This window comes from Lethenteron reissneri, chromosome 25, assembly GCF_015708825.2.
Source record: "Lethenteron reissneri isolate LAM-NWPU_2019-01 chromosome 25, ASM1570882v1, whole genome shotgun sequence".
NCBI lineage: Eukaryota > Metazoa > Chordata > Hyperoartia > Petromyzontiformes > Petromyzontidae > Lethenteron > Lethenteron reissneri.
This window is the reverse complement of record NC_083803.1, coordinates 5,488,220-5,503,261: the sequence shown is the minus strand read 5'-3', so window position 1 is coordinate 5,503,261 and position 15,042 is coordinate 5,488,220. Positions and strand designations below refer to the sequence as shown.

At 39.1% G+C, this 15,042-nt stretch overlaps 1 protein-coding gene across 7 annotated transcripts in view; it reads right to left on the bottom strand.

Annotated features, from left to right (window-relative positions):
• Positions 1 to 15,042, bottom strand: part of RAD51B (RAD51 paralog B) — an 82,289-nt gene that overhangs the window by 17,934 nt on the left and 49,313 nt on the right. For all 7 annotated transcript variants that reach the window (XR_009755685.1, XR_009755684.1, XM_061559032.1 and 4 more), the window contains one exon: positions 1,380 to 1,446. Coding sequence is in view for 5 of the 7 variants with exons in the window: in XM_061559032.1 (XP_061415016.1) it covers positions 1,380 to 1,446 (67 nt within the window). In the remaining 2 variants the exon portion in view is untranslated. The remainder of the gene's footprint in view (positions 1 to 1,379; positions 1,447 to 15,042) is intronic.

Genomic DNA, 15,042 nt, shown 5'->3' with positions numbered 1-15,042 from the left:
TGTGCCAGAGTGTTTGTTTTGGGGCTGCCCCTCCATATTGTGTCTGCTCCGTGAGTCAACAGGCCCTTTGGTCAAAGATTGTGGGTCAAATCCTGCAAAACGCAGGCTGCGATGCATCCCGACAGAGGTAACCGCAGCTATATGATTGACGTGCACATTCACAAGTGAGATTAATGCATTTTACTTAAATCCATCAAATTGTGTTCAACTGTATTGGCATCATACTTATTTTTGATCGGGGGAAGAAGACAATATATTTTGACTGCCTGGTTGGCTCACGAGGTACATTAGCTGGCCAGACCAGTGAAATGTAGTTGTACAGTGTCTAAGCTCAAAAAATAAGTATGCTTTTTCGTAATGTTATTTTATCCAACTGCACATGACTATATGGGCATACATTGCCACCCTAGTCACCAGAGCAAAGGAAACTTGAGGTCTCAAAGACCTCCAACCTAAACTAAACTCTTAAAATTATGTTTTATCTTACCAGGTAAGGCCCACTGAGCTAAAAAGCTCTTTTTCAGAAGCGATCTGGCCACAAATGATAGCTCAACAAAAGTGGCTTATCACGTTGAAATGTATAACAGCCAAATACTCTAAAAGCATGTTTCTGAATGTGGAGGGAAAAACCGGAGGACCCGGATAAAACTCCACGCGACCACGGGGAGAGCATGCAAATTCCAAATATACAGGCGTCAGGATCGGGATCGAACCCACAACCACCTGTATACCAGGCGAAGGTAGTTAACATCTCGCCACCACGGCCCCAAACCCCCTTGAATGTACACACACACATTTGCCGCTTCATTTTATTGACACGTGTTGCCTCACCTTATTACCACAGTCACTGTGAGTTTTCTGAGTGTATTTAGAAATATTTGTCTAAATATAATTATATGTACAAATACCATATGCCTTTAGCTTGTAGTTATTTTTAGAAACTATACATGCAATGTCAGCATTTCCAATTTTAAAGGGTGTCAGCATGAATGTGTATACAGTACATGTATAGTCACAAGTCTGTTTGAATTGAGTGCATGTGTTTGTTTCACTGTGTTTCAGTGCATCCGTGTTGCCTGCGTGTACGTTTGGGAAATGCCAAGCGCAAACCGGCACGCTTCCCGTAGCTGAAAGTTCGCGTGTGAGGGGATAATAGTCGGAAACGCAAGCAAGTGCCAGAGAAAACCCTTCCGAGCCCCTGCAGGAAACCCAACTGTGACGCAAAAACCTCCTCGGGTCCCCGTGAAAACAACACAAAACATTCACTTGGCAAGCAAATGTAAACAAATATATGCACTGCGGGTGAATTAAATGACTCTGCGTTTAATAATATAATCAGGAGGGTTTCACGTTGCCTTTATTTTCTTTACGTGTTTTACCTTCATTCACTGCATGAGAGCCAGATCGACCTTTGAACCGCGTTGTAATCTGATTGGTGAGCACCACCTGGGGGACAAAGGGCAGTTCTGGTCAGTCAGAAAAGCATAATAGGAGGAACAAAGACTTCTTCAAACCTTACCATGGGGTTGTAGATTACTGAAGTAAACTCAGATTGCAATTGTTATCTAAAATACAAGCCCTGTGCATACACAGCAGGTAGCTATTTGTCGAGCAAAATTACTTCGCTCAATCTCCACTCCCAATATGTTTACGTATTTTAGCAGGACAGTTGTAATCCACATCCTGTGGGTACACAAATGAGGGCAAATCACGGTGTTGGTCCTGTCAGTCAGCAGAAACTGAAGCTGTAGATAATACCATTTGAGGCCTGTTATCCAGCCACAGACCAGCGGGTCAAAACATCGAGCTGCAAGATGATAAATATGTTACTGTGAGATAGCAGGCGCTGAAAGCACCATTGTGAAGAACAAGTTTATAGCATGCTGATGCTCGTAAGTTTCTCAATCCGCTTGAGAATGCTGAGTTTTAAAATAAAAATAACCCAAAATGTCAATGATTACAGGAGAGGATTGATACCACAATATCAAACTTTGTCCTCGTCATCTTGTCATGCAATTAGGCCTAGTTAAAGTTTCGCCCTTTCAGCTGCAGCTATAAACGTTGAAGCTTGTTTTAAACCTCTGCAAAAAAAAAACAACGAATAGGTGATACCATTTGCTTAGTGCATTGTCAGAAACACTTTATGTACTTATAAAAAATGCAGGTTATTTCCCCCCCCCCCCCCCATAAAACATGAAGGCAAAAACACGTAAACAATTGTGAAAGACTAAAAGACATGTAGCATGAGAGGCTTTGAACATGGCAAGTAACATTTGCTGCTTAATAAATTCCAACACATCGTATGTTTACACAAGCTGGAGGCAAAATTTCAGAATTTAAATTCAAACTCGCAATCATAAACAGTGTAATCGCACTTTGATGATAAGTTGTATAAATAGCATACCTCCACTCAAAATTGTAATTATTTAGGAAAGGTTAGAATGCATATATTTCATTATTTAACCAATGATAGATTCCCTGGGTTTTCTCTTACTTTGATAGTATGGTCGTGCTAGCGATGTGATTGATGCCAATTCCTTTGAGTATTTCTTTTCCTATGGGAGGAAACCAGTCCCTTGAAGAACACCCATGCATATAAGGAGATAATACTGAAACTTTACAGGCAGACTTTAAAAGTAAATAAAAACATGTACGGCAAAGTGCACGTTATTTTTTTGCGATTACAAAAACATTTGAAGCATTGTCAGCGTCTTGAACGAATCGGGTATCCCATGCGACACTGGACAGTATACACACACAAGCACACAGGACACGCTGACGCGCACACAATCCACAGATGCGGCAGAGATACGGTACATAAAGCTTAACTGCCATCAGGCAAGCAGGTGACCCACACAGCACGAAGGTGGGGGCAATGGAAAAACCCGAAGCTGTGTAAACACCGTGGCTTTGTTTATCAGCCACTTGTGTGCTCTGCAAGCCAGCCCAGAATCCAAGGTCAACCCCCCCCCCCAAAGCGACCCACACCCATCCTCTACAGAGCCACAGGGCTTCCTACCTCCCCATTCGCTGAACCCCCCCACCACCACCACCAGCATCGACACGTAGCGTTTTTACTCCCATCAAAATCCTGCACTCTCCTCTCCGCCACCATGGAGGAATTTCATAAAGTCAAGACGGAAGCCAAAAATGGCATCGTTAGCTTCGTTTCAGGCTCCTGGAAAGTAAACTCGAGTGCGCGCTCAGACTCAATACGCCAATAGGTCAAAGAGGTACTGTATAAGGTTTTTAACGAACTGTACAAATCTGCCAAAGCTAACTACATACTCGATAATGTTTAAACGCCTCTTGTAATGTTGTACAATGAGCAATAAATGTGATCGATGATCTCCACTCATTGGTGAATGCTGATTGATGAAGGCTGGTGTTTCTTGGAATGTAAACTTCCACCACCTAACTTTACTAAGGTGTTTGTGTAAAAATAACGCGCGAGTCGTCTTATGTTGATACGTGTGGCCGATAGATTTGCATGCCACTAAGAGGTCTGACCATTGTTATAATAAGACAGTTGTACAAGTGTGCCACGAGCTACGTTTATGAGTACACCAACATATCAGTGATTAAACTTAGCCCAATGAAAGCTTCCACGTAAGGAAATACGGACCCATTCTAGATTTGAAGCTTTCGTGACTGCAAGGATTCATATTCTTGGGTTTTTTCGGTAAAGTCACGTAGGTAAAAACCAAAAAAATCACGACGTTTCGGAGGCAACACAAGCCTCCGTCTTCAGGTGGAACCGTCACAGCACGCTCGCTGTATCAACTTTACCGAAAAAACCCAAGAATACAAACCCATTGTATAAACTAATCATATTGCTATATTTTTGTCTTCTCATCCTGTAGACACCACCACATACGTTCCTGTGTTGGTTGTTACAGATTTGTTTCTACTTGGTACTTCCTCGCAAGAGATTTGTTATTAATTGTATTTCACCTGTTTAATAAAGATGATCTGTATCATTGTGCAATAAGGAAGTTGCGTGAACTTTTTGTTATTTAAATATGCTTTTCTAATATGTCTTAACACCTAACATTTTAAAATTGATTAAACGCACCCTTAAAAGTACAAGTTTCTTTCACTGCAAATTTTAAAACATTTGACTTTTTGATAGTTTTTAACAACTATTTTGATATCTTCATGTCTGTTTATAATATGTTCATATTCATGTGGTACAGGTTCAGCTGTGCGTAGGTGCGTTTGAGATGATGAAAAGGGTGTTATCATAACATGCCCTCTCAAATAACACACATGCTCTACTTACACATCTCACGAGAGGGCCATCATATGGCTCTTTGACCCTCATATATTTACAATTACACACAACTATCCTGAACAATGATTATCACGCAAAGTCGAGGGACAATACACACTGTAGAACAATTACAGCAAGGGAAATGTCATAACAATCGACAGATCAGCAATTGGCGATGCAGTTGGAACAAGAGGGAGGAGGGGGCTGGTGGGAAAAAAATGGCAAGTAGGTATTGTTAGACAATTGTGCCCTACATTATTTAGGTTAGACTGGCTCACTGCCAAGGCACAGAGTGAAGTCTCACTTGAGGATTACTCAGGTACATTTTAGAAAGAAAAAAACATAGTTTTGAGTACCCAGACCGAGAGGGCGAAGTGTAATAATTTAAACGATGGAAAGGTAGGGGGGTTAAGTTTAATAATGGTGTGTTAGGGTGGAGTATCAGGTTAATCACGGAAGAGGACAAAAAGAGAATATGACACGCAACAAGCTTTAATTTATTGCCTTTCACAACACTGGTGTACTGGCCTGTCTGGTTCTACAGTACATGCAAAACACTGTTCCCACCCAACATGTTTCCGGAGACATAACATCCTGCTAGGTGATAACTTGTGAAGATAATAGGATTTTCACCATTTGTAAGTAAATACTAAACAGGAAATGGGAATAAAAGTGGGATTTCGGCTTTATCCACTTTCGCACCGTTTCCACGGCTAGTGGGAACTGCAGTGGAACGATTCTCGCACCTGGCTGGTTTCAAGAGCTTGTGTTGCAACGCAACCCAGCCTGGTCGAATAAATCCCATGGAACGCTCAAATTTCTGGGCGCAGCGCTCTCTGCCTGATCGGTGATGCATGTTCAGAGCCGAGACGAACACAGAATTAGTCGTGATGTCACAGGTTCAGCGCAGAGGCGGGACGGAGCGTCACGGCATCCAGTTGGTTCAACTTCAATGACTTTATATTCTTGGTTCACGTAGAAGGAAATAATAAAATAATAAAGATATAAAAACAATAAAATTCTCACGACGTTTCGACTGCAACACAAGCAAGAACCAAGAATATGAATCCCTGCAGTCACGAAAGCTTTAAATCAAAATTCAATGGCTTTGTTAAATGGTATAAATACATGTGGAATGTTTAAGAGTAAAACTCTAGATTGTTTTTTTTTTTACATTTGAGACTCTCCTATCCTCAAAAATGTTTAAAATCACTTACAGACCTGCTGCTCTACGCATCTGCAAATGGTCGACTAGGGAGAGTTGGGGGTGAGGGGGACAGAGCGGAGGGGGACAGAGCGGAAGGGGCCAGGGCCACCGTTGCAACCTCATGGCTATTGGAATGGAGATACAGAGGCCATCATGGAATTGGCCACAGCTAGGCCACAACTCAGTACTGAACTGGCAGAGCCCAGTTTCAATTGTACTGTTAGATTTTTCGGTAAAGGCACGTAGGTAACAAATAAATAAATAATAAACTTTATATTAAAAGATAAATAATAATAGAAGAAATAATAGAAATCATAACAAAGGCTCAGTCCTTTGTTATGCAGTCTACTCTTGGTCTTAAGCCTCACCTTACCATATTAATAAAAAAGTGTGCCGTTCCTGGCCCTTCCCCCCTCAACCATTATATATACGGGGTAGTATTTCTTGTGATCTCTCATTTACTTGATACAGCTGTCGTGGCTGTGACGGTTCCACCTGAAGACTGGAGGCTTGTGTTGATTCCGAAACGTCGTGAATTTTTTAATTTGTTTTATTTTACTTTTATTAATTTAAATTTTTTACCTACGTGACTTTACCGAAAAAACCTAAGAGTAGAAATCAAATAATAAATCACGACGTTTCGGAGCCAACACAGGCTTCGTGACTTTACTGAAAAAACCTAAGAGTATGAATCCTTGCAGTCACGAAAGCTTCAAATCTAGAATTGACGTACTGAACGTTTGCATGTGCCCAGTCATCCCTAGAAAATGTCCACGAAGCACACGATTGCACCTATCTCTTGATTTACCACAGCGCAATGCAGGAACAAAGCAAAAAATGGTAAACATTTATTTTGTTTTCGATTTAAAGCTTTCGTGACTGCAGGGATTCATATTATTGGTTATTTCGGTAAAGTCACGTGTGGTTTTCACACCTGATGATGACTGCTTGTGTTGCAATCGACACGTCGTGAGCATTGTATTGTTTTATTTGTATTATTTTATTGTTTTTCCCTTCTACGTGACTTTACCGAAAGAACCAAGCATATTTATATTGGTTTACTGTTCAATAACAGCAACTGTTTGCGGTAGTAACACGGAGACTGCTTCATTGTCATTGAAAATATTTTTAGTGTCATGCACAATGAAAATATTTTTCAGTACTTTTTTTTAACTTCCAGGTAATAATGAGTTTGGAAAATATCACCAACCATCATTTTGAAATGGTTTTCAATCCTTCAAGACAGTCTGGCCACTCATCCTTTAATTGTACGACCCAGATGTGGTCATAACGTGTTAGAGAATTAAGGAAAAGTAAAAAAAAACATTCCAAATTTCCAGACGTCAAAAGTGCGTGTAATTGTCTTTATTGCTCGTGCTGGACTTTCAACACAAGAGATTGAGATATGGATATGTATTACACAACTGAAAACAGTAATCACTGCGAGAGAAAAAGTGCCAAGTCATTTAGCATAAAGGAGTAATTTGATACTCATACTATGCATTTGTCATATTAGCAGCAGCATGCCATGCCTCGAAGATTACTTTTTACCAAGTAAATGGAAACAGTGATATTAATATTTATCACTAGACTAGCAAATACCTTGCAGAGTTGAACTCAACGTTGATATGCACGTACAATAATTGCTACTAAGAGTTTGCTGCACACCTACACATATGCATAAGCATGAACAATACTGTATACGAAAACAAAGAATGCTACCTTTCATACAACACTGCCTCTTCTTCCGAAGAGAAGTCAAAATATGAAGGCTGTACGAGACTGGGCTTGTGATTATGTGTTTGTCCAGCGAGACTGACATAACTTATTAATTCTAAGAGTTACGTGTGAATGAACAATCCATCAGAAATCTAAAACCAGCTATAAAATGACCGTATAGCAGTCTAGAATGAAGGCCGACATTTTTACCTTAATATTTTGTGTGGTGCACAGACACAGATATAAACAACTTTTAAACGGCACTTTTATAATACATTTCCTATTAAACGTTTACGTCTCAATTGTAAAGCTGTGTTTACAAGTTGTGACGGTTGTGACGCATTGTTAAAGCCCCATCCATCTCCCCCGCTCCCATTTAACTGACATTGTGGTGTACATACATTTTTAAAACGCGTTTACACGAGAACTTGATTTCAAAGTTGCAAGCATCTGCTAGCCTCAAGGGAAACCACACGAACTGCACAGACAAGTGGTCCTCCTCTGCACGTCCAAAACATGCCCCCCTTTTAAATTAATCTACTCGTATGACATCATGAAGGCATGTGCAATTATCCCTCCCCCAAAACCGACTGTGGTGGCTGGGTTTAATAATGTGGTTGTGTGCTCTGTTCAAAGCTCATAATTTGTAAACTTTCAAGGAGAAAAATAAGAGCAGTGGAAAATCCAGAAGTGCAAATCTCCACAGTCTCCAGAGGCTGTAACAAACACTTAATGTCAGTCTAATATACATATTAAAGCACGTGGACTTAGAAAATACTAATGATAACAACCCCACTTTAAGTACCAAGATTAAACTGCAGCATGTCATCAGCCACGAGAAGTGAAACCATTCACCTTCATCCCTGGAAATTAGAATTTATTGTTTTGTGAATATAATGGCAACTAGTGGCTACAGGTGTCAGGTTAATAAGATGAATAAAGAAAAATGATGATTCTTACACATGCGATTTGAAGCATCTACCATTAGCTAATCTCTCACATTAACATAGCCACTTCCGTGCCCTCGTCGAGGAGGCCGCTCTCCTCCTATCTTACATGCTGATTTTTCACATTAACATCACTAGCCCCGGCCACTTCTTAATGACCCTTGAGCTACACCCATTTCAAACCTTTTAAAACAGTCTGCCTCATCAGCAGCAGACCATGCTTTCCCACCTGATGACGGACGCTTGTGTTGTGCCCGAAACGTCGTGATTTATTTTATTTTATACCTACGTGACTTTACCGAAAGAACCAAAGAGTATTAGCTTAAAACTCAATATTTTTTAATCAATGCGTTATCACACTTACTTGTATAAACTACACTCTACATGTAAAAAGTGAGTGAGGGCTTCACAAGTAAGTACAGTCCTGTCATAACTAAAATGCTCCAAAATTGGTCAGTTACCACCTTTCGTAATTTTGAAGCCACTTTGTGACAAGTCAAAAGTGGTTGTTCTATGGAGAAACTTGGTCCCAAACAAAGGAATGCGAATTTTAACCATCGACTCTGAGGCCACTAACAGAGATTAGCGCAACTCAATGCTCATTAAGTATGGGGACAAAGGAGTTTTTGCCATTTTTTGAACGTTCACATTCTTAACTTGAACATCAATTAAAGCATGTTCTGATAAGTGCCCTTGATATATATTTTAATCATGTCAGGTAAGCCAACCTTCAGCACCAGGCAATAAGACAATGCATAACTAAACACAAATTAATAACTAATAAAAATAAACGGTTAAGTACCAGCAACAACCCCACCAAATGTCACAAATGTTAGATTAGGTGACCCGTGGCATTACATAAATCAGCATGCCAGTACTACGTTCACATGAATTATTCCACATCCAGTGAGGTTATATGAACTTTTTAAAATAGCAAGTTTATGACTTTATACAACTCTCCATGAATTTTTATACAATGCAAAAAAGGTTCGTTGTAAACTCAACATTTTCCAATAATTTCCCATTTAATTACTGAGAGTGACAACATCATTGACTTAGGTAACGTTAACAGAAACGTTTGTAAAGTAAATATGGACCACCAAACAAATGTTTTAACGCATTAACAGTGTTTCGTGGATTAATAAAATCACATTTTAAAATACATTTCAAGGATAAAGACAGCGCACGCGCCAATATGCTCCTATAGTCTTGGTTTCTTTAAACATTAGTTTGACAAACAGCATAAAAACAAAATGGCGTTTGTGATGGGCACGGCAGTAACTCCGTCGCAGACATAAATGAGCAACCAATCTTAGTGATACTCATCTTAATTTTACGACTTTATACAACTCTATATATGACTTGCCTATATAATGTGGAAACAGTCCGTTGTGAACGCAGATTTTCTATTAAGTCTACAGGCCAATAGGCCATGGTTTTCCTGAAATATTCAGCATAAATTGTCTAAGTTTTAAACAATTAATAGTACATATCAATTTTGGTATCAGATAGTATTAGAATCTTATTTTCCTCATGACTGACAGTGCTTATTTGATAAAAATGCTTAAAATAAATTAGGCAGAGGCCCTCACAGTTTAGTGAACAAGAGGTCTATTCATTGGGACGTGCAAAGCCAGTCCTAACAAGCACATTCATCCACCCATCAAAGAGATTAGAGATTATTTTTTATGATTAATCCACAAGAGCCTCAGAACTTTGAGGATTGGCTGGACGTGTTATGCCCTTATACGGGTCACTTCAACCAAATCCTGGGCAGGGAAGTGGAGGCATTTCGTTTAGCTTGCAGTGATGCTTTAACGAAACAGAAACCCTGCGTTGACCAAATTTAGGTTCACTGGAAGAAACGTATGTTTGGGTTAGTATACAAAAATATAACTGTTGGCAGACTGCCAGAAGACACAACTACAAAAAGGCCAAATTGCAACATGATAAACAAAATAAATGTCGTACAGTATGCATATAAATTCAGGCGTTTTATGTTGGCAGGGGCAATGTGATTTGTGCACTGTGAAATAATAAATAAAATAGCGATGACTAACAACGTAATGACTAAATTTTGTGACTCATATAAAAAAACACAACAGAATGTGAATAGGAAATCACAGCACCACACATCTGGTATAATAAAAAAAATTGACAAAGGGCAGTCAAACGTTTTTTATAAGGAAAAAAAATCGAGGTAAGGAAAAGCTCGCATTCATTAATTTCTTCAACTTAAGCCACTCCTAACATGAAAGTAATCGGTCTATTAATGATTAGTAACATAAAAGTGGGAGTTTCAATATACATACTCTACAGCATTAGGGGCAATTCGACTTTTTGAGCATTTTGTCAACAAAACCTTTAAACAACCCTTCACACACGTACACACTGCACAATTTTCAAGAGCATGGATTAGCTACTGTAAATAAATAATTATTTCCTACCTCATCTGAGTTACTCTCCCAACTCCAAGACTTGTTTACATTCTCTTGTTTTCGTGCACACAAGTAGAAGTCATGAATCACATCTCTTCCTGTGCTTGCTTTTGGGCACATGTAACAACTTGGAGTGATTCGCATTTTGGCAAGTATTTGCATGTATGGGTTTTTTTTTTAATTAACACAACAACGTAGGTTGCAACATAACATGTGTGTATTTGCATATAAACGTTTGTGTTGATGCTCGCAGAATAAATATGTGCAGGGCACTACGCCAAACATGCACTGCACCACGAGCATGAGACGCCACATGCTGGAAAGCTTATCACTGCCTTGATCTGATTTTGATATTCATCCGAAAGGCCTGCGCCGCCTTTTGGCCTTGGCGGTCTCAATTTACCATTATTGTTAGACACGTGCAATCACTTAAGTTACAATATTCATATATTGCTTTATAAATAAAACGCCTCGCAGGTTAAACATATAGTCCACTACAAAATGAATATTACGATCGTATATAACAATTAATAGATTCATGAATGAAAATAATTTCGGACATGCACGATGGATGCATCAAATCATACATTTACAGGATAATCTGATCAATTATTATCCTGTACATATGAACCAGAGGTGGGACAAAGTCATTGTTATGCAAGTCCAAGTCGAGTCTGAAGTCATCAAATTCATGACTCGAGTCTGACTCGAGTCCAAGTCACATGACTCGAGTCCACACCTCTGATATGAACAATATGCAAACGTTATACTGAAATAACTTTATCCTTACAAAACAACTGAGACTGAACAACAACAAAAAATGCAGGACTCTTAATACAAATAGGAGACGACACAAAACAAGACAAAAAATAACTAATTCTGGAATTGAATTGTTTCAAATCCCAATACAATCACATGCTGGTGAATATTTCAATGGCTACGAGTATATTGGCACAAGGCAGAGAAAAATGGAGACAAATAACGAAACGTGCAGAGGACACCAACGGGCTGTCTGCCCATGGATCGTGATGATGATGGGTGCAAATGTTTGAGGAAAGAGTGTTCCTGTGATTTATGGCTATAATAATTAACCTGTCAGAAAAGTCTTTCGTAAAAGCCTGAGAGAGGGGGAACTTGCAAGTCAAGCGAAAAAAAAAGAGTCCACGAGCATATCAGACGAAGACAGGGGTCGGCAACCTGCAGGACTTCACTGCGGGCTCGTGAAATATTGGGTTTTTTTTTTTACGAATTCTAAAACAATGCCTCTGGTTATTTTGGTTTCCGACCCCATGGACCATGAGAATCCAGAAGTCCAGTTTACCATGGGAGTCCAATTTACCATGTGCAAGAGTTGGCAAACATGTGGCTGTGGAGCAGAATGCGGCTCTCGAAGAACTTTTTCATGACGTTATTCATCAAGGGCCACCGTTTCATATTGACATGCATCGCGGCTTTTGAAATATTGAGTTTGTTACCAAATTCGAAACAAACGTCTCTTCTTATTTTGGTTGCCGACCCCTGGACTAAGACAATTAAGCCATATGGAACAAAAGAGAGGTCAGAGGGGTCAGGGGGGTGAGAAGGGTGCTAAGAGTCCACCTATCAACACTTCTTCATCACCTCTTCCCACCCCCTGCACCCCTCCACCCAGCTGGCAGCCCGACTCAACACTTGTTCAGATAAAATATGCGATTAAACAGAACAGCTACGCAATAATACGGGTACTTGTAAAAAATCCAGGCTTGCTAATGTGGTACAAAGATATGTTCTCAATATACATGCAATTATTAAGACCAGGCAGAACACCTGTGAAACCACAGAGCCAATTGAGATAACACATCCAATTGAAGAGGACACACTCCTCATTAAGGGCGTTGTGTGCCATATCCTACACTTTTACAAGATACCCATTTTCCTAGCATGAATTAGACCCTATGCTTGTCCAAAGATGCCGAGACACAAAAAAAGGCCTGGGCCTGCCTGGCCCTCTAAATATTATGGAATATGAGGTCACTTTTTCCCGGTTTAGTTGCTTTCAATGTCATTCACATCAGGACGCATCTTCAGCCCGTTGTAAAATATCTGCCGATCACCTAAGACTCAGTTAGTCGAGATGAATGCAGGTTTGGAGTTTCTTTCGTAATAATGTGTCACTACAAAACCCCACTTGACAGTGATATCTGAGGGCTGAATCACGTGTCCAACCTGTCAAGTTACGGGGAGAAAAGTGTGGCCTTCAACCAAATGTGGACAATGTAACATTACACAAGAATTGTGAAATACTCAAAACGCCTCATATGGCAGTTACAGTAGTCTTAGAATAATTTCCGTCCATTTAGATTTTACTATTTTAAAACATTCTAGTTACAGTGCTCAAAAGTGATTTGTTCATGAATATGACGCCGAAGTAAGCAGCATGTAAACGTATACAATTCAGATTCACGGAGTGATGAAATAACCTAAATATAATACTTGAGTGATTTCGCCCATTCTTGTTATTGGAGACATCGGCACATTTTAACCAAATATCAGATGAAAAGGAACATTCTCTCAACACATGATCCATGGCTTTCAAGGTACCACAAGTTTATTTTTATATGCGCATGCAACCGTGTAAATCTAAGTCAATAGAAAATCAGTTTCAATCCACAAAGATACTTGACATTTTCTCCGTTGGACAATATAATCAAACTGCTCGTTTCTTCACAAGGAATCAAATGAACACTGCCTCCTGTGAAAGAGGACATGTCAATTGTAATATGAACATATAGGGCTTATCACGATTTTTGTTTTTAATGACAGGGTACACTGGTCAGTGTTTCGTCCAATAAAATGTTGTTGAACAAACTCAGTATTCTGGAAAAGAATTGCATCTTAGTCGGTCGATCCGTAACCTATACTTAAGCAGCTGTGATCACATGCAGACACGTCGTCTCTTTTCCAATAATGAAATCACTGAGCAGCAGTATTGCATGTGCGTTATAAACACATGCTTGAATGTGTGAAGGTTAATGTGCAAAAAAAACAATGCCTTTCAAAATGAATGATTTATTAAAGTCTACAAATCCAATCACATCTTTCCTTTTCACTTTTTTGTAGTTATTTTTTTTACGATGCAATTTGCCACTAAAAAACACATACTTCTGCATTTGCTCTATACACTATAAACGCAAGTCAATATTGAAATACACCATTTATTGTTATTATAACAGATGTAAATCTTATCTTTAGCATATTTAAAGCCCAACCCAAGTTAATTATTTTCCATTAAATCAGCACATTCTGGAAGTGTTTATAAAAGCACGAAAGTGGCATATTCCCCACGACGATGGAAATTAAACATTTGTAAAAACAGAACTGTAATATGTACATAAACAGCAGGAGTGATGGAAAAAACATAACACATGTTATTTCTTTAGGGCATTTAATAAAATGTTTGTTATCATCCATTAAGGTCAGGGAAACTGTGCACAGGCGATACAATCTTGCATGCTTGTTTCTCTACATGCTGCCCATGTGACAATTCTCAGTAAATTCACTTAGTCACAACAACTGAAGGAATTCGTTATTTAATTATTTTGTTTAGCACTGTGTTTACAGGGTACAGCCTGCACAATGCTTATGTGGTCTAAGGTTATCAAAATTAAATTACCTCTATACGGGAATACCCAGCAGATTAATTTATATTTTATGCCGTCTTTGGTCAACATGACCTGATAACTAATTAGAGCAGCACTTACAACGGCCAATTCTGTGGGTATAAAAATTAATCACTTTATTAAGATGGATAAATTCACAGGGTTTACATCTGTCAAGTACAGCCACAAGTATCATAACAGTCGACCACTTTTATGCTGCTGGCTGATGATGGCCAAGCAATGCTATTTACACCACGTCACTTCTGAAAAAGGGCTGTGCAGCTGAGTGAGCCTTACCTGTTAAAATCAAGATAGTTTATTACAAATTGATTCTAGATTTGAAGCTTTCGTGACTGCAAGGATTCATATTCTTAGGTTTTTAAGGTAAAGTCACGTAGGTAAAAAATTAATAAAAGTAAAATAAAAATTAAATCAAAATCACGACGTTTCGAAGGCAACACAAGCTTCCGTCTTCAGGTGGAACCGTCACAGCACGACAGCTATCGTGCTGTGACGGTTCCACCTGAAGACGGAAGCTTGTGTTGACTCCGAAACGTCGTGATTTTAATTTTATTTTAATTTTACTTTTATTAATTTAAATGTTTTACCTACGTTACTTTACCGAAAAAACATAAGAATACAAATTGATTCATAATTGCTGGTATTCAAGGTAGGTACTATTGTACAACTGAGATTACAAAATTATATTTCATACTTAATGCATTGTTCAACAGACATCCATTAAGGCAAAGTGCATCAATTCCTAGTTGAGTGTTGTGCAGAGGCCCGTGGCCCAGCTCTTTTGGTGCATGCGGGCGGA